Genomic DNA, 21,506 nt, shown 5'->3' with positions numbered 1-21,506 from the left:
TATATGTACGAGACATTACTATTGCTATAATAACTAATAAGAGTTCGTGTAAGAGGAGATTTGTCTAATTAGTTTGTAGTCATACGGCAGAAAGTGGCTTCTGTATTAGATTTACAGGATACGTACATATATGTATAGTCGTATTATTAGTATGAATATACCAGGAGAGATCTTGCTATAAAGTTATACATATACTGAGTGATTGACTATATGAATTAATGTTCTACATTTCTTATATTTTCTAAAATTATACAACTAAGTGTTCTAACTTTTTTTCTTTGCAGAGTCAGTCAGGCTGTTTGGGATTTATAAGAAAGGTTCAAGTATATTAAATGTAAGATTAGTGAAGGTTTGGTGTAGATCAGTTGAAATACTAAGATAATGTTGGAAGTGTTTAAAAAATCGGAAACGCTGCCTAATCCTTCAAGATGTAGTGCTTGCGTGGACTATTCCTCTGTCATTCATCATCTCTATTAGCCGATGGACGTCCGCTGCTGGACATAGGCCTTTTGCATGGACTTCCAAACAAAACGGTCCCTGCAACCCGCTTGATGTCTTCGGTCCACCTAGTCGACCAACACTGCGCTTTCCGGTGCTGGGTCGCCATTCCAGCACCTTGGGACCCCAACGCCTATCGGCTCTTCGAACTACGTGGCCTGCCCATTGCCACTTCAGCTTCGCGACTCGCTGAGCTATATCAGTGATTTTAGATCGTCTGCGGATCTTCTCATTCCTCTGTAGATTTACTAAAATCTCCGGTAGGTATGTCATACATTATACTTTTATGGATAGTTCAGTGCATGTATTCTACTTCAAGAAGTAGAATTCTAGTAGAATATGTTTCTGATTCGCTTGTATTCTAATTATGGTGTAAAAATAAAGAATAATAAATTAAATAAAATTATAATCTATACTAATATTATAAAGCTGAAGAGTTTGTTTGTTTGATTGAACGCACTAATCTCAGGAATTACTGGTCCGATTTGTAAAATTCTTTCAGTGTTAGATAGCTTATTTATCGAGGCAAGCTATAGGCTATATATTATACCTATATTTTTACGGGAACGGGAGTCACGCGGGTGAAACCGCGTGGCGTCAGCTAGTCTTAATATAATTATGTTCTGTTACAATGTTTTTATAACTCGACAGTATGATTTTCAAAGCTAAATCGTCAGATTTTGCGTTTTAAATGTTCTGTGATTTCGATTTTTTTTTGATCTCTCTTTATAGTATTAGTTAGAACGAGGGAGATTGAAACGAAGTCGAGTTTTCGAGTTGTAAATACAATGTAACAGAATTAGCAATACTGAACTTAGAGTTGTAACTAAATATTCATTATGTAGAGATTGCAAAGCATCTAATAATGTTGAAAATGAGTTCGATTTCAAATTACTTTGCTTCAAAAACTTTGCGGTGTTTCAAATGAAAGTCTTTTGGTAGGTACGCGAAGTTCGGAAGCTTCAAACTCCTTATAATTATTATATTAGAAATGCCAATCACAAACACATTCTTGTCTATAACTTCGAGTCAAGTATATTGTAATGTCATTTCCTTTTACTTTCAATGACATATACTATTTGGTGCTATAATAGGATATTTTTACAACTGAACACTTTGTGTGTTTCACTATAATATTAAGATTGTATTTAGAATATAAGAAATTCAGTTATCAAAAACTGCGTTCATCATTCATTCAGTTATCAAAAAAATTCAGAGTCAAAAAAGAATATCTTGAATAAAACAAATACGACTTGAAAACTATAATTAAATTACTTAATACACTAAGACAAGTTAAAAATTAAATTTCGAAATACTACTTTTTGGATTCCTTTAAATACGTAAAACGCTTTCACAAAATTTTATGAAACGCGTCACTGTCGTGTTAATTTTATTAAAATATTTGTAGCTATGAGAGTTATGTTTTGAGCTTGGCTAGCAATCAATAATTTTAATTTACGAATTATAAAATGTTAACCTTGGACAACTGAGCACGTAGACAGAGAAGCGGATAGACAACTGATTGGCGTACTGTTGTATGTCAAAAGATATACGATTTTCTAATCCCCTAACCTTAAAACCAACAACTTCACACTTCAAAAATCAAATTTTGACAAGTGACAAGCGCCTTTTTCCTATCGACAATTCTTTATTGTCGATAGGAAAAAGGCGCTGTACACACTCTACAATTAGAGTGCAACGTAGCGAATGCCACAGTTTAAATAAAATTGACAGCAACAAAGGTATTGTCGCGCTAAATCGACCGGGCATACGTATGTCCCACGGGCGTTCAAGGGGTCTGGATACTTATAATTACACTAATATTATATAGCCAAAAGTTTTGTGTAAGTGGAATGGAAATAGACTCTGAATTAACACATAGGCTTTTTATCCCGGAATAATCCATAGTTACCGCGGGATTTATGTGAAACTGGATTCCACGCGAACGATGTCGCGGGCGTCCGCTAGTTTGTAATAAATTGAAGCCATAATTGCATGCTCACAATACGCTTGTTTGGACAATCGCTGTGTCTGAAAATTCCAACCTCCTTGTCTCGTTTGTTTACAGAGTCCACACATGATATCTGCGCTTTTTGAAAAATGAAATGAATGGTTTCTAAATGTCTATTTTATTGCACTGTCTATGTCTGAACATTGAACACGAACAGTTGACCTTAAAACTCTGGGAGTACGTGTGCGTTCAAGTAGAATTTAAAGCAATAGACAATTTGAATTGATTCCGAAGTAACTTTAACCTATATAAACTTTAAAATGGTTGACCAATTTACATTATAACAATGTCGTTCGTTATATACGGGTAAATTTATCTAAGGGTAACTCAATTTCAAAGGCATCTGGCACATTTTATTAATGTACTTGTAAAAGGAATTCACGTATGTGGGTGGCATGATTGCGTCTGACACTTTGTACTTTTACAGGCTTGAAATAATAAATGAGTTCCCAATAAAAAGTGCTTTGGTTATTATTTGAAGCTTCCGGCTTTTCTTAATTAACTTTATATGTTTATTTAGTTACCGGCTTGATTGTGTATAATTTATTTTAATTTGTAATTGAATAGCTCACTAAAAGGCCAAGCTAGTCGAGTCGCACGTCGATTCTCTTTCTACAAACGCTTCGAGAACTAAAAAAAAATGTATGGGAATGACATATCCGATCTCGACCACGTGACCTGTCAATAGCAAAATATGTCATTCCCATACATTTTTTAATTTTCAAAGCGTTTGCGATTGTAGAAAGAGTTGATGGATGTGCCACATGGCTACAGACCTCTCTCATTGTAGGAGAGGGGGCTAAGAGCTTAGACCACACTGTACCAATGGGGGCGAGCGACTGTAGCATGATGTTGGATTTTGTAAAGATCTAGTAGTAGGTATAGAGAGGTAAGATTTGTATTTTTGTATGTAACGAATAAACTTACAGACTTATTGGACTGATTTGATTTTTTTACCAATATAGGCAACAACAAATAACATACCATATTTTATTCCTGTATTTCCCACGGGAGGCAGAACTACGTGGGTGAAACTGCGAGGTTCTGCTAGTGTTTAATATAGAAAAATCTTCAAATAGGTAAGTTTAAGAGAGTATCTGTAGAATAAATTTTCCGAGTATGATATCCAATTCGTTTGCCCATTGGATACCCTATGTTGCTTCGGATCACGAGGTCCTAGATTCGAATCCTAGGTCGAGCTAGGAAATACTGAGCTTTCCTTTCTTTCTAGAAATTTTCAGAGCTTTACCTGGAGTTGGTGGTGATACACCCTCGTGCCTTTGAGCACGTTAGGACTTCGGTCCTTATCACCCGTCGTCGGTCATCATCAACATCAAATTAAAATTACCACCAAATCGCCAATCTACATTGGAGCAGCGTGTGGTGGGTATAAGCTCCATAACCTATCACTATTAAGGTCTAACCCTATACAGGGCTGTTAAACTAGGTCATCAAAGCTGTACCGCCAAGTGATCTAGCATTCCGGTACAATGTCGTGTTGAAACCGAAAGAGGTTTGGATTTTCATTAAATTCCTAACAAGTAAGCCCGCTTCCGTCTTAGATTGCATCATCAGGCGAGATTGTATTCAAGAGCTAACTTGTAAAGAAAAGTTTCTACTCAATGAAACCTTTTACACTTTTTACAGTGCCGTCCAAATGGTCAGCGACCGTACACGATAGGGGAGCATTGTTTATCGATGACTTGCCAAGGAGGTCACTATCCCCAGTCATGAGGCATCGACTCGAGAGATAGTTAAACATACCTGCAGGTTGTGGTAGAACCAGAGCGAGCCGGTGACCGAGATGGAGAACCAGAGGAACAGCGTGAAGACAGATATCTGGCTGATATGCAGCGCGTTGAGCAGAGCTGATAGCACCACGGCCAGCGCGTGGCACAGAACCACGGGCAGCGCGCAGCGGTCGATGATGTCCCATGGCACTTCCTATAAAAGTCATTATAAAAGTCAAAAAAAAAAAGTCAAAATTCATTTATTTCAATTAGGCTTAGTTAACAAGCACTTTTGAAAGGTCAAGATTATGTCATAATTTAATTTAATTTAATGGTGGTAATAATAAAACTTAAAACTAAAGTTACGAGGGTTCCAAACGCGCCTTGGTCCGAGAAGAGCCCACAACAAACTCAGCCAAGGTTTTTTTTTGTTTACCACCATTTTACAAACTTATTTAAAACTAAGCACACAGTCGTATATTACAATTTAACGCCAAGCTTTTTTATCATTACTATAATTTAGCTGAGCCAGTCCTGGATTGGTCTATAAGCTATTTAAACAATTGGTCAGGGTATCCCGCCTAGGAGGCACCAGAAATGATCAAGAAAAATTAAAGAGTACAAGAAGTTAAAGAATTTTGAAGTCCATGTGTTTTAAATTGATATTGATTGATTCTAGCTACGGTATTGACATTTTTTTACTTCAGGATACAGCGGCCCATAGGATGAAATTGCTTAGAGCATCAAGTTACCTTAATCCAGCATATAGCTGAGGTCTTATAGCTCTTATATATACCGTTATAGCCCAGTGGATATGCTATGCCTTTGGTTCGAAGGGCGTGGGCTCAAATTCGGTCATGAGCATGCACCTTAAATTTTTCAGTTCTGTGCAATTAAAGAAATTAAATATCACGTGTCTCAAACAGTGAAGAAAAAACTTGGGTATGTGGCCGTGAAAAATTTGTTCATCTAAAAAAGATTTATTTCCAGCATCAGTTTGACACAAAACATCTGAATTACGATCGCAGTTCGCGAGTTACTCTCTTAGCGGTACAACTATACTATACTATAGTACTAGATACTACTATCGATAGTAGTAAGGTAACTAGCATTTTAAATAATAAGAATTATTATAGTGTTGACGAGTGAATGACATGAAATTTTGAAATGTATAAATATTGACGTTTTATAATTGTAGGTATAATAAGTTATTGTAAAACTCTGTAAATATTTGCACGCTAATATATCAGTAAATTGTGATGGAATTTCTGTAGTGTAAGAACCATTGTAACCCACAGTTTCAGCAAATAAATGATTATTATTATAGCCACGGCCAAAACATACTACATAGTAGAAAATGTAAAAAAAAAAAAAGGAAGGTAAAATATTTCAAAACACAGTATACAGAACTATTAGTTAGCTTATTACAACATTATATTTAATGAAAATATTTATTACGTAATTAACATCATAACGGCGAGTTCGAGGTTCGCAGGAAGTGAGAAGATAAACTAGTAAAGCTTAATGTACATATTTGCATAGAAGCCGTATTGTGGGGCCATTCGCTTGGACAACTAAACAAACATAGCCCAGATGTTCTGGAGTGCTATAAATATACTAGCCAAAAGATACTATTTTGAGGAAGTAATAAAAATATACGATGATATTATTACTAGCTTCTCGCTGAATGTTACGTCAGAGATTCATCATAAGTATCAATATTTTAACGGCCCATTACAAGGCAGACCTCTTTCCTTACAGGAGAGGCAATATGACGCTTAGACCAGTAGCGTGCATAAGGTTGTCGATCAGAGTAGGCACGAGTAAGAAACATTAACAAGACAACTCTTAGGGTATGCAGTAAAGTAACGCATGTATGAAGTAAGTGCACGCCACTGGCTTAGACCCACCACGCTTCTCCAATGCGTGTTGGCGGGCCTAGCAAGACAATGTTACATTAATTAGCGACCACTTCATCAACATCATATCAGGCGATGGACGTCCACTGCAGGCCATAGACCTTTTGTAGGGACTTCCAAACATCACGATACTGAGCCACCTGCATCCAGCGAATCGACGTTCGACGAAAGTTTTCACTGGAAAATGACCAATTAATTATCAATTTTGTTAATGTTATTCACCGAAACCGACGACTCTCTCTCTGAGGCAGGGTGTAAACTACCCCACTTTTCATACTTCCTGCTAAGAATTTGACGACCTCCGTGGCGCAGTGGTATGCGCGGTGGATTTAAAAGACGGAGGTCCTAGGTTCGATCCCCGGCTGGGACGATTGAGGTTTTCTCAATTGGTCCAGGTCTGGCTGGTGGGAAGCTTCGGCCGTAGCTAGTTACCACCCTACTGGGAAAAACGTACCGCCAAGCGATTTAGCGTTCCAGTACCATGTCGTGTAGAAACCGAAAGGGGTGTGGATTTTCATCCTCCTCCTAACAAGTTAGCCCGCTTTCATCTTTGATTGCATGATCACTTATGAAGTGAGATTGTAGTCAAGGGCTAACTTGTAAAGAAAAAAAATGTAAATCACTTAGAAGAAAGAAAGTCCTTAGGATCGAACCTAGGACTTCGTGATCCGTAACCACATAGGCACAATATTCACCATTGGCCCAACGTGGCAGTTACGTCAGAGATTGCAGAAATAGATAATTTATTCTGGAGGGGCGACGAAACAAATAGGACTTGCTAACTTAATTAATTATAAGACTACTTAAATTAGTTAATGCTACTTTGGGAAAATTTTCCTTCATCTTGTTTTTTCTTCAAAAGAATTACTCACTCTAGAGAACTGAGTATTTGTACATAGAATGATATTACAAAAAAAAAATTAATAGAGGTAGAGTAGAGTAGGGGTAGGGTAGGGTAGGAGTAGGGTAGGGTAGGGTAGGGTAGGGGGTAGGGTATGGGTAGCGTAGGGGTAGAGTTGGGTAGGGGTAGTTGAAAGTTTACATCGAGTTTCACACGGACGAAGTCGCGGGCGTCCGCTAATAAACTTATAAAGTATAACATAATTGTAGTTACCTGTGATGTAGATGGCTGAGATCCTTTAATGAGCGAGCCGCGTCTAGCCGAAGGGCGGCGGTGCATGGAGGGCGCAGTTATGGAGGCGCGACGGGTCACGTCGCCGGCGGCCATTGCAGCTCACTCCTGCAATAAGAGGCATCCATAGTTATTGTAAGTCATGTAAGTTCAATACAAAGAAATTAAGCCTACAGTAGGCATCTACTCCCTTATGATAAATCCGGATGGGGGTACGGGTTTCGAGGCTTAGCTTCCTTGCCCGCGTAATAGGTATGTATAGTTATACAGCCGATTATTCTATTTTGTAAATTTTTTAATCGAGAATCTAAAAATTTAATATCCATATATAAAATTAGTTAAAAACGATAAAACCGACTAAACTGGCCATATAAATAATAAAAAAATAATCACTTATTTAAGTAAAGTTTTATTCTTTGGTATTTACATTTTTTACATTAAATTTCTACAGATACATTTTACTTAACCTTTGACCTATTCAGAAACAACCCCGACATGACATTGAGCTTTATTCTTAAAAGATTTTATTAAATTGTTTTAAAGATTAGAGAAAGTTATATAAATATTTAAATTTAATTAATTGACTGAATTTAACAGCTATAATGTAACATCAACGAAATTATATTCTTATTTCTATAATTTTATTTGTACAACTGAAGCTCCAGACTTGATCTTTATTATTTGGCTTTTTAACCCCCGACGCAAAAAGATGGGTGTTATAAAGTTTGACGTGTCTGTCTGTTTGTCAGCCTGTCTGTGGCACCATACCTCCCGAACGGATGAAGTGATTTCAATTTAGTTTGTTTAGCATGAAAGGTGACTTAAGTGCGAGTGTTCTTAGATATGTTTGAAAATCGGTTGAGCCGTTTATAAGATTCGGAGGGTGAAAGTGAGGAAGAATAACCGAATGTCTGCAAATATACTCGAGTGGGGTCTCAAATGAAAGCGTACTGAAAGAGAATTTTGATGACTTGATCAGTCACTTGGGAATGTAAATAATAATTTCATGACCCTCGGGGTTTTTTCTAGATTTTCAATTTTATGTTATTGAACATAATGTTTAGACGAATCGGGAAATATTTCAACTATCGAATGATTACTGAAAGGTGTAACATTTTTAAACTCGCCTCTATTTATGAAAAAATTTAAGCAAATTGTTAACATTTATACGTTGGGGATAAAAATATAGAAAGAATATACGAATATCAAACAAATCAATAAAATTGTCGAGGGGCAACAGACCTTCAGTTTTAACTCTACAGTTTTAGGTAATCATTTTGTTTATAAAGATAATAATTAAAATAACATTTGTCTCCGTTTCAGGTGGTAAAAAGATGACGAGTAACTAGACTCCACGCCACAAAAGAAGTCCCACAGCTACAACCTGAACTAAAATTGACAGCGCCTTATAATGACAATGAGCACCATTAAGACATTAACGCCGCGTCTACGGGACTTGTTTCGTGGCACAGAGTATAGCTCTGTGTAAATCCGCACAATCTTGATGATGTATTGTTGGTGCCAGTGACCTGATGGTCAGTAACACCTGGATCTTGGCCAGGCATTGCTATTTATTAATAAGCACTTGGTTTGCTTGTATGTTTTTAAATAATAAAGAGTAGTTAATTCTCGCGACTTTGTTCTTATGAATTTGGTATATTTAAAAAAAAAAAATTGGTTATTAATTTTTCTATCTCAGTGGTAACGCGATTTTTGTCAACAATTTTTTTATTTTCATTTAAACCAGTAACATAATCAATCAATCTTCAACACCAATAAACGGGCCGACTGCAAAAAAAATTATAAAGATTGTTTGTGTTTTTGTATCGTGTAATAGGCACTTGAGAAAACACAGTTATTTTGATTAGAAAGCAAAGACAGACACTTCAATTTTATATAAATTGTATTAATTTATAGAACAAAGAGGAATCTTAAAACATTTTAATTTCTTCTTTTACAAGTTTATTATAAACTAGCGGACGCCCGCGACTTCGTCCGCGTGAAAGTCGTTGTAGACTTTCAACTACCTATCCCCCCCCCCTAGGAACCCCTATCCTACCCTATCCTAACCTACCTCTACCCTACCACTACCCTACCCCTACCCTACCATTCTCCTACCCTACTCATTAAGGCTGCACTTCTTTATTTATTCCTCCCACCGCGAGTCGCGTTGAGCGCGGCAACCGTTACACAAAAATAATCCTTAAAGCATGAATTAGTATTCACGCGCGATGGCTTAGCGTTTGGTTTCTTTACCGATTTTTATGATTCTTTTTTTATTGAATAGGTGATAATGTTAACTTTCTTATTTGGGATGATGATGAGTGTTATAAACATAAGAGTAGACAAATATAATTAGAAAGCTCCGAACTGCTAAGCTATCGGGAGTTACACGTGTTATTGTGAGTCAACCATAAAAGATAGACATATATATGCTGTTGTGTTTTTATAGATAGTTTTAAGGAGAATATTTCCGTCATAAATGATTTCTATGTAGCTTTAACCATTAAGGCTGTACACGCGACGAAAGCTTAAAAAATTGAGTAACTTCTCCCGTTTTCTCAACATTTCTCTTCACTGCTTTGCTTCTATTGATCGTAGCGTAATGAAAAGTATACTATAACCTGCCCAGAAGTATGTTGAATAATTGTACCAAGTTTCGTTTAAATCCGTCCAGTAGTTTTTGTTTCTATAAAGAACATACAGACAGACAGACAGACAGACAGACAAAAATTTTACTGATTGCATTTTTGGCATCAGTATCGATCACTAATCACCCCCTGATAGTTATTTTGGAAATATATTTCATGTACAGAATTGACCTATCTACAGATTTATTATAAGTACAGATGAAAACATTCATTTTCATATCATCATCAAAATATACCTACCTCTTTTCATAATGAAGAATAAAAGCAACACCAGTACCTATGTTTAGTTTAATACTAATAGACTAGGTACATTACAATCCAGTAGATATTAATACCTACTCTTCGTTTTATCATTTCTAACATCGCTTCAACAGGATATCCGTGACTTTAATCATCTCCGATTAAACATTTTAGAGTAAGTAGGTAGCTGAATATACACTTAGGTACCTATTAATTTCTCATCAATGATCAAGGTCTACAGTAAAATTTTGATTAACTAAATGTTTCTACTTTCGGAAGATTGTTAAGCTTTTGATGTAGTGAAGTGTACAAACAGATAAAATTGCGTTTAATAGGCGCTTTCATGCATGCACCTCCAACTTTTCAATTATGTGCATTTTAAAAAACTAAATATCACGTGTCACAAACGGTGAAGGAAAACATCGTGATCCTCTATCGTAAGCCATCTATTTGGCCTAACCCCTCTCATTCTGAGAGGAGACTCGTGCTCAGTAATGAGCAGAATGTGGGTCGATAATGATGAGTTGCTTTGGAGTATAAAACAGCGACAGCCAGTGTTCACAGAGTGCTTAACTAGGTAAGCATGGAAAATTCCTACTTCAGTACAGGGCTTGTAGCCATTTGACACGTCGATTCTCTTTCTATAAACGAAAATTAAAAATATTGTATGGGAATGACAGATCCGATCGATAACATGATCACGTTACCTGTCGATAACAAATGTCATTCCCATACATTTTTAAATTTTCGAAACGTTTGCGATGTAAAATGTCCGACTGGCCTTGTTATTTATTTATGTAATTCGTTCAAGTACAACTTTCGTTATCCTTGTGATTAAGAAAATCTTTCCGTTTCTTTAAGCTGTTTTAATTATCATTTCATGTTCGACCCAGGACTCGAACCCAGAACGTCCTGATCCGTACTCATGAACCGCTGGACCAAGGAGGCAGCCATATCCGGCCCACTGTTGAGCACAGTCTCCTCTCAGAATGCAAGGGGTTAGGCTAATAGTCCACCACGCTGCGCTGGGTCAATGCCGATTGACAGACTTTACACACGTAGAGAGTTTTTCGGCCTCCGTGGCGCAGTGGTATGCGGAGTGGACTTACAAGACGGAGATCCTGGGTTCGAGGCTTTGGCCGTGGCTAGTTACCACCCTACCGACAAAGACGCCAAGCGATTTAGCAATCCGGTACGACGTCGTGTAGAAACCGAAAGGAGAGTGGATTTCATCCTCCTCCTAAAAAGTTAGCCCGATTCCATCTTAGATTGCATCATCACTTACCATCAGGTGAGATTGTAGTAAAGAATAAAAAAAAAGTTAATAAAATTATAGTGTTTTTATTTATTTATTATATTAGTTATTATTATTTCGTGAATATTACTTATAATTTATTGTATTGCAATTTCCCATCTCACAGGATATTTAGATTATTTATGTTTAGGTTGCCTGGAAGAGATCACTATTAGTGATAAGGTCGCCTTTTGCCTAAAAATTTATGTGTTCTTATGTTATTTTCTTTTTTGTGCAATAAACTTATTATAAATAAATAAAATAAAAATAAAAATTCTCAGGTATGCAGGATTCTTCACGATGGTTTATTTCACCGTTTGCAACACGTGATATTTAATTTCATAAAATGCACACAACGCGAGAGAAATGCAAAACTGAATAAATTAAGCGGCAATCACCGGCCACACAGTGTGAAGCAAACAAACTGTAATGGAGTAACAGCGTTACCGAGTTTACCCGCCATATTTTAACGTGAACTAACGAATCCCTACAGATTTACCACGGAGTTCTTACCTACACACATTAGATGGCTACGTACCTATAAGTCGAAGTCAAAATTCATTTATATCCAGTAGGCTTAGTTCACAAGCACTTTTTTTTTATTCTTTACAAGTTAGCCCTTGACTACAATCTCACCTGATGGTAAGTGATGATGCAGTCTAAGATGGAAGCGGGCTAACTTGTCAAGGAGGAGGATGAAAATCCACACCCCTTTCGGTTTCTACACGGCATCGTACCGGAACGCTAAATCGCTTGGCGGTACGTCTTTTGCCGGTAGGGTGGTAACTAGCCACGGCCGAAGCCTCCCACAAGCACTTTTCTAATCTAATCGCCATGTTAGGTAATGATTTGCGGACGCCTACGACTTCGGCCGCCCTTAGACCTCCTTAATCCGGCCCGACAAAATCCGTTCTTAGCAGATGTTCTACTGACTGTAAACTACCTCCCTGCCTTTCATCTTTGTACGTCAAATGTAGATGTTGTACCCTTCGTATTTATATATTAAAGTTTTATTATAGTAATTATTTCTCCTTTTTATATCTTAATAATACAAAATATTATTAAAAAATTATAAAAATAAATCAAACTAAGGCAATTTACAACGCAAGGCAAAGCAAAATACATCATCGGGCTAGCACCGCCTTTAAACTGATCATCAGTTAGTACATAATATGATATATAGAACTTAGTATGATATTTTTTTTCGCTTCTTAGTTTAGTCAGTATGTTTTTGAAGTCGCATTGCATGTCCATACCGAGCTAACCTTCTACTCCAACAACGAAAATAAAATTATAAACAAACATAATTATGATATTAATTTAGATAACACTGAATTGAGAAAAAAATTATTTAGATGAACTGAACTCAACTAAAAGTTAGATGAATAATTTTTACTTTGCTATTTTTCACCAGTAGGTAAAGGAAGATTCCACGTGGCAACGCCGTCCAGACAGATAAGGTAAAGGGTAAAGGTATTTCATTCAGAGAGAGCTTCCTCAGAAGATGCCTCGACAACGTTAAATTTGACAGTAATTGCAATGGAGCTTTTGTTATTCAATATACGAGTACGTAATGAGCTTGCACTGTAGGTACTAATATTATAAAGAGGAAAGATTTGATTGTTTGTTTATTTGCATTATTCGAACTCAACTGCCTTATTGGTCCCGTGGTTAGCTGGTTCAGCTACGGACAATGAGGTCCAGGGTTCGAATCCCGAGTCAGGCCAACAAAAACGTAATAGGATATTGGGATTTTTCTTACAAGAAAAATCTTAATAGCAGCCTGGAGTTGAGAAGTTGGCGGTGTTAGTACACCCCCGTGCCTCGGAGAGCACGTAAACCCGTCGGTCCTGCGCCTGATCTCTCACCGGTCGTGTCGGTTTGCCGTCCCATCGGATTTCGAGAGCGAGGGAAGAGAGAGTGCACCTGTGCTTGCGCATACACTTGTGCACTATAATATCTCCTGCGTACATGGTTAATCTCGCCATGAGATTAGCCGGCGTGACCGAAAAGTCGGTCGGGGGCATATTATTATTATTACATATAGAGCTTACACATAGTTAGGTACTAATATTATAAAGAGAAAAGATTTGATTGTTTGTTTATTTGCATTATTGGATCTGATATTACTGTACTGATTTGCAAAATTTTTCATCAATAGAAAGATACACTTGACGGCCTTTGTAGCAATGATGTGACGAAGGTCCTGGGTTCGAATCCCAGCTAGACCCATTGAGGTTTTCTTAATTGCTCCAAGTCTAGCTGGTGAGAGGCTTAGGCCGTGGTTAGTTACCACCCTACCGACAAATACAGCCAAGCGATTTAGCGTTCTAGTACGATGCCGTGTAGAAACTGTAAGGGGTGTGGATTTTCATACTCCTTCTAACAATTTTTCACGCTTCCATCTTAGATTGCATCATCATTTACCATCAGATGATATTGTAGTCAAGGGCTAACTTGTAAAAAAAAAAACCACTATCAGGGAGTCAAACAGGCTATATTTTAACCCCGTAATCTAACGGAAATGGGAATTACGCGGGAAAAACCACGGGTTTTACTCGAGTTATCTTGGTGTTAGTTTTCAATAACGGAAGTTTGAATAACAAGATTTTACTAATAAGAATAATACGAGTAACTAAGTGAAGTAAAAAGTCTTGTACAGTTTCTATTTCACTTTAGGAAAAGTGTATGTAAATATTCACAATATTTCAACGGAAAACACTTTTCCGTGATCTTTTTGAAATATTTTTAGAAGCAAAAAGCTAAACTTGTCACATTAACCTTTCTTGACAACTGTACTTCAGCAAGCTAGTTTTATTTGTTGTGCAAACATTTATTTAGGTAATTTTGTTTTAATATTAATGGGAAAAGAAAATTGGGTGCGACATGTACTGTGTGATTTTGTATTCACATATATCTATCAGTTAGATAGATATATCTGAATACAAAATCACGCAGTAGATAGAGCTGTCAGTGTTTTTTATAGAATAAGTAGAAATTCCTGTAATAGTCAGATCTTCCTTATTTTAGCAAAGCTGAAATCTTTTTAGTCTTTTCTACAGGTAAGCAATGGCAACTATCAACTTTGGACTATGTCAGAGAGAGGTAGTAACTTTAGTAGAGAGGATGTTTTTTGACGGCCCCCGTGGCGCAGTGGTATGCGCGTTGGATTTACAAAACGGAGGTCCTGGGTTCGATCCCCGGCTGGGCAGATTGAGATTTTCTTAATTTGTCCAGGTCTGGCTGGTGGGAGGCTTCGGCCGTGGCTAGTTACCACCCTACCGGCAAAGACGTACCGCCAAGCGATTTAGCGTTCCGGTACGATGCCGTGTAGAAACCGAAAGGGGTGTGGATTTTCATCCTCCTCCTAACAAGTTAGCCCGCTTCCATCTTAGACTGCATCATCACTTACCATCAAGTGAGATTGTGGTCAAGGGCTAACTTGTAAAAAATAAAAAAAAAAAAAAATGTAAGGGTCTACAGTCTACGCTCTCAACCGTCCAAGTACAAAGGTTTTTTTTTTAATGACATTGCTATTTTTGCTCACTGTTAGTACCCTAGTTAGTGCATGCCACTGGGTACACGTTGAGCTCAAACGCGTGACTGGAGAGCCAGGTCGATAGGATGCGGCAGCTGCGGCATCGCAAATAGAAAGTGCACCCGTTTTAAATGTCGCGGCTCGTTGTAAACGCTCTACTCGCCGGACCTGGACACGTTTATTTTTAATGTGGGCCACGTTCAAGCGACCTAAAACGATGTCAGCCAGATTAATATAAGTCTTGATAGACATCTCGTGGGCGATGCCGCGTCATTCTTGTGGAATACGACGCTGGAATACGCGCAGAGATCGTTATCGATGCCAATGTTAACATTCAAATACACGTCATAGAGCGAGAGCTTGTGTGGACCAGAACTTCACCAATATAAATAAAATTGAAGTGTCTGTCTGTGGTTTCAAGAAATCTGTAATTTTCTCAAGTGCTTGTAGTTTTTACACGATACTAAAATTCAATCAAGCTTTTTTTAAATTTTTCTATGTCTGCCTGTTTTTCCGTGCTAATCTTTTATAAGGAACTTTATTGAGCGTTATTGAGCAAAATATTGGCTACTTTTTATCCCGGAAAAGTCCATGTTACTATTTATGTGTGTATTATGGAGTGAAATTTTACCCGAGCGAAGCCGGGTCTTCATCTAGTTTATAATAAATTCAATTTCAAGCTAACAAAGCGGGCTAGTAATTTTAAAAAAGTTGTTAGTGCATGCTATTGGTAAGTACGGCAAGCAACTACTGACTAATAAAACTAAAGCCAGACATGTTGTCAATACGCGGTGGATTTATAAGACGGAGGTCCTGGGTTCGATTCCCGGCTGGGCCGATTAAGGTTTTCATAATTCGTCTAGGTCTGGCTGGGAGGCTTCGGCTAGTTATCCACCCTACCGGCAAAGATGTAACGCCAAGCGATTATTTTATCGCAGTGATAAACTTTAACACGCGTAAGTGTAAGTGTTATACACCGTTTGCGGTATGTGTTTATAGTTATTATTGCCTATACTCTAACCTACATAAAGATGTATTTTATTTCAAAATCAGTGGTATAGTTTTATCCTGGTAACCAGTTTTATCACGACAGGGAGTACGGCCATTTCCGTGCGACCCGAGCGCCTGTTTACTTGAAGAAAAGTTTTATTACATTAAATTAATTAAATCAATAAATATATTGTCAATGGGTTGTTTAAAATTTCAGTCCAGAATATGAATAATTAACTTTTTTTTTTAACGCGTACTTAAAGATACGTTTGTGGTAACGCCTCCGACCGTGACTTCGGCTGGGTATTTTACCTAAGTACATAAAACGCGTGGGGATTGTGATAGGGCCTCCAACCGTGGCTTTGGCTCGGCATTTTATCCAAGCATATAAAACACGCGGCCTTCGGCCATTCATGTTTGGAGTTCTATTTTTGTAAAATGATTAGTGGACTATTTATTATATATAAAACATGCGAATAGATAAATAATAAAGTGTACATCGATTTTCACGCGGTCGAAGTCGCGGCCATCTGCTAGTAAACAATAAAATCAAGATAAATATTTTTTTGGGTTCCGCATGTGAAGTGGAAACGAATTTTTTTACTTGTTTTATACATAGCGTGGGATGTTATTGGATATAGGTTTTTAAAACTTTGTGGGTATGAATATCTTTTTTCAATACACCTACTCGTAGGAATCTGTTTGTGAATTATTAAGCTTTAAAGTGCTAATGTTTTTTAGACTCAAATGTCACCGCCTCTGCCAGTTAAAGAATGTTTATGTAAAAAATTCACAGAATTAGTAATGAAATAAAAACAACTTTCACAGCTAATTAATAAAAGTTGTAGTCGACCAACCAAAATCATTATTCTAAATCGCTAGGTGACGTGACCTGCCTGTGCTGAGACGCGTTTAGCTGGTTTTTCAATTTAATGAATTTTACAGAACCCTGAAGGAAGACATTGTTTAATAAAAACTTGAGGGTGGTAAAATAAGGGATAAAAGTTTGTATATCCATCAAACTAATGTATCAATCTCTTCTCAAGTTTAGGGATATATAAGATCATCACAATTGATTGATGAAACATGAATATAGAAAAGTTTGATACTAGAAATAGTTATATAACTACTGTTACTTCTACAGGGTGCTCGGGGGCATTTCCCATAACTCTAGGGTTATTCTTTAAGTAAACCAAATTTGAAATGTCTAAGGAACATGTGTTCTAAAATTTTTGGAGTAAAAATATTTCTTTTGTAAATAGATCTTAAATTATCCTCTTCCTTATAGTATGACTTAGCCAAACTTCTTCTTCTTCTCCTTCTTAGGGTGCCCCAAGGTTGGCAGTCAGTTTCTTGAACTCGTCTCTATCCTTCGCGAGGCGAAATAATTGTGCGGCGCTCGCGATCCCAGTCCACTCTGATGTTTCTCAGCCAATAATTCTTTCTGCGACCAACGCCTCTTCCACCAGCAACCTTTCCCATCAAGATGATCTGTAGAAGCTCGTATCTCTCGTGTCGTAGCACATGCCCTAGATACGCGACTTTTCTCGTCTTGACGGTCTGCAAAAGTTCACGCTTCTGATTGACACGTTGAAGCCTAATAAGTTTTATTCATTGATAAATATCAAGTACTAGCTTACCTACTAGTGAAGTGTGGAGTGAGTTGCATTTCCTCGCCTATATCAACAGTCTTACCACTACAATGGCGTATTTTAAAATGCAGGGATAGATAAAGGCCTGTGTTACATGGATAGTCGGAATTATTTGAATTACTTTGTATGAAAACATAAGAAGTTATTTTTAGTTTAAAAAAATTAGTTATGCAGTTCGGCTCCTATAATGTGGAGTTGTCAACATATTGAAGTTATGGGAAATACGCCGCAACACTTTGTATAAATAAATGAAATTAAAGTATATGTTATATAAAAAGCACGATATCTAAAGTGCTTTTAGTTACTAAATGATACTAAAACACAATAGAGCCTTTTTGAGGAAACTTTTTGCCTGTCAGACTGTTTGTCCGGGATAATCTTTGAAACGGCTGATCCGATTTAAATGGTTGATGCGGAAAGTTATTAAGCTACATATAGGCTACTCTTTATCCCGAAAAAAGCCATGGTTCCAGCGGGATTTGATTAAATTAAATTTCACGTAGATGAAGTCGCAGGCGTCCGCTAGTCTATGGTCTATTCTAATATTATAAAGCAAAGAGGAAATGAAAGCTACATTATCCGGGAGTAACATTTACTATTTACTACAACTACTATATTTTATTCCCGTATTCCCACACGTGAAACTGCGGGATTTGGATAATAGCAAATAAAGTCACGGGCACTAGATCGTTAACTGTAAATTAGTCTAATAACTAACAAAACGAGTACTACTGCGCAATTGTAGTTAATAGCTCTTTTAATAAAATGTAGTTAAATTAAATTAAGAAAGTTTTATAGCGTACAAAAGCGTAGGTAAATGCTATATTGCATAAAGCTAAGCTTAAATTCTTTATATTTTTTTCTCCTCGAAACGGTAAATTAACATTTTATAATAGTTTTGCAGAGCGCCGCAGGTTAGTAAAACTTAAAATGAAATAATTACTTGTACCTAAGAATTGCAAAAAAAATTGCTCAGTAAATCTATTTAACTAGTAACAGACTCCCGCGATTTCGTCCGTGTGGACAATGTTGACTTTCAACCCATATTTACCCACTTTGAATTTTAAAAATTCTTGAATTACATTATATTTTGTATTTTTTTTTATGATTTGTAACTCTGTAAAGTCACTCTATACATGAAGGACTTTCCATAAATGAAATAATTATTTAAGAAAAACATACTACCGACTCTAAACATAAACGTACCCACGAAACAAAGAAGCGAAAAATAATAATGTAATATTTTCTACCAACTGATCACTTTGAAGAAGGTGCCAAACCTTAGTTACGCGTGTTCATACATAAAAAAATATATACGCGTCGAAATTATAAGCTCCTCTCCGTTTTTCGTCGGTTGAAAATGATTCGGTTTGCTAGTGTTGTGATGTCAAAATAATGTTAAAGTTATTAGATTTTGATTTACAAGCGTACGCCAATCAGTTGTCTACTTCTTTCTGTGTCTACGGTGACAGCTGTGAGTTAAAATATTATGACATGACGTGGAATATCGTTTTCAAAATAAACCTTTCATTTTACATTTTCTTATATACATTAGTGAAAGTCAAACATTTTTTGTCATAGTTATTTTGTCCAAGGTTGAAATCGAGCTAACAGGATTACTTATTCAATGACAAATTTCTGAAAACTTAAAAATAGCTTCATTCATACTTGTAGTTAGTTATATAATGGTCGCCGTTCCCAACTTCATCCGGATTGAATCGAGGGAAAAAGTTTACGCCGACTAAGTCGCTGACAACAGATAGTTTAAAAATACCGAGTGTCGCCACAGAATATATACCTAATAGTACAAAGTTTCCTTCGACTTTGGTCGCACTTGTGTTTATTAATTTTATCGATCCTTTTTTGTAATTATAATTATCTAGTATAATTTTTAGATATAATAAGATGTATTTTTATGCACCCGTGACCATTTGAGCATCATCACCATTAACAGCTTATATGCAGCTGTAGGGTTCCGTCTCAGAATACAGAAAACCACCAGAAGGAGTGATAGCGCAAAGAAGTGAAGCCATTTAAACTACACATTTTACGATTACTCACTCTGTGTTTGTCGTGTTGTTTGACGTGCTATACAGGTGACAAATTTAATTAAATTAAGCCGTCTTGTGCTATTCCTTCGTGTAAAAATGCCGTTGGTAGAAAAAAGAAACTGAATAGGATCACATTTCACGTGTAAGTAGCACAAATAAATATTCTTATGTTAAAATAATGAATAATTTTTACGTGAATTTAGTTGTCATAGAAACCGATGACTTCATTTTGTAAGTGTTGCCAATGTAATTTTTTTGATTTTCCCTACTTTTAATTTCAATTCAAGGATTTATTATTTATGTAAAATATTAATCAACTAAATAGGTAGGCATAGGTTCCGGCAATTAAGTTGAAATAAAATTGTGGTAATCAGCGCAGATAAAGAAAGTGTAAAATAATCTTAAAGCTTTAAAATTTTACAAATAACAATGGCGTGCTATATTATAATAAGTTCGTTCGTTCTTGTCTGTTTGTGTGTTTGTTTGCACATTTGTTTGTTTTCGTGTGCTTGTTTGGTCTTTTGTTTGTTTGTGTACCTACTTGTTTGCTTGTTTGTTTGAGCAAGAGGATTAAATAAAATATTTTTATCTTCAAAACACATTCTTAAAAGATATTAAACCAATTCAATGGCCTTATTTATACTTGAATTTTAAGAGACATAAAAATTAGAGAAATAAGACGAGATAATAATGACTGTGCACACGATTGAAATACATATTTATAATAATAATATAATATAATTATATGGAATATATAAAATTATTATTGTAAATATGTATTTCTTTAGTTTGTTAGTTGATAAGTTTTATAATAACCGTCTTATTATATCTATTATTTATTTGTCCTTGTCTTAAATTTTTTAGAGTTCATTTTCTTGCTGACTCTTAGCAATCACTAGAAAACCGGTCCCACTGTTTTTATTATTTACCATACAAGTTAACATTTAATGTGATGAACTGTACACTTATTGTTTTCCTTTTAACATTATAAATTTTTACCACAAAATAGGGAAAAATTTAACAGCCTCATGTACTAGCAACATTACGCGGGTGAGAATTGCGACGAGTGCAGGCTGTTGTGTACAATTTTTGGACACACTGCGCACTATAGAATGACATCTAAACGTGGCTTCTGGTGGTTTTCTGTATTCTGAGGGTTCCGTAGATTAAGTTTAACTAAAACTAAACTAAACTAAAACAATACCGATAACCTTACCCACACACCATGGGATAGACGATAAAAAATTCATCCTCAATTTACGATTTCAAAATACGTTTTTTAAGTTTCCTTGTAATTTCATTATGTATTCTACTTTTGTGAATTTTTCACGTATCCTGTATCCTGTATAAATAACTGTTTACCCGGTAGAGTGTGGGGACACTTGACTCTAACAAAAATTAGCTCTTAATATTTTACAAACGGATCCCTAAATCAAAAAGATTGGAAAAAGACCCCACATATCTTATAATTAATTACCTATCCAAGGATACCCCACACTACGAAATAAACTAACTACACTAGCCGACCCGGTCAAGCTACGCTTTGACTAATGTGCACTTCTTCCCTATACCTACCCTATACTAACCTACACCTACTCTACCCCTACCCTACTCCTACCCTACACCCACCCTATCCTAACCTAACCATACCCCTACCCTACCCCTACCCTACACCCACCCTATCCTACCCTACCCCTACTCTACCAACACCCTACCCAACCCTAACCCTACCATACCCTACTTCTGAATTCATTTGTTACAAAAAATGTAATAAATGACAGCCGGTTTTGTGCAAACTTT

The 21,506-nt window shown here is 36.5% G+C and overlaps 2 protein-coding genes across 2 annotated transcripts in view; both read right to left on the bottom strand.

Annotated features, from left to right (window-relative positions):
• Positions 1-21,506, bottom strand: part of LOC112043087 (ATP synthase subunit O, mitochondrial) — a 385,841-nt gene that overhangs the window by 179,313 nt on the left and 185,022 nt on the right. The gene's annotated exons all lie outside the window — the stretch shown is intronic.
• Positions 1-21,506, bottom strand: part of LOC112043092 (D-beta-hydroxybutyrate dehydrogenase, mitochondrial) — a 71,184-nt gene that overhangs the window by 44,180 nt on the left and 5,498 nt on the right. The window contains exons 2-3 of the mRNA XM_052884918.1: positions 7,273-7,398; positions 4,274-4,453 (exon numbers count right to left, since the gene is read on the bottom strand). Of these exons, the coding sequence (XP_052740878.1) occupies positions 4,274-4,453; positions 7,273-7,386 (294 nt within the window). The 5' untranslated portion in view covers positions 7,387-7,398. The remainder of the gene's footprint in view (positions 1-4,273; positions 4,454-7,272; positions 7,399-21,506) is intronic.

This window comes from Bicyclus anynana, chromosome 13 (genome assembly GCF_947172395.1).
Source record: "Bicyclus anynana chromosome 13, ilBicAnyn1.1, whole genome shotgun sequence".
Lineage (NCBI taxonomy): Eukaryota > Metazoa > Arthropoda > Insecta > Lepidoptera > Nymphalidae > Bicyclus > Bicyclus anynana.
This window is presented reverse-complemented; position numbering and strand designations above follow the sequence as displayed.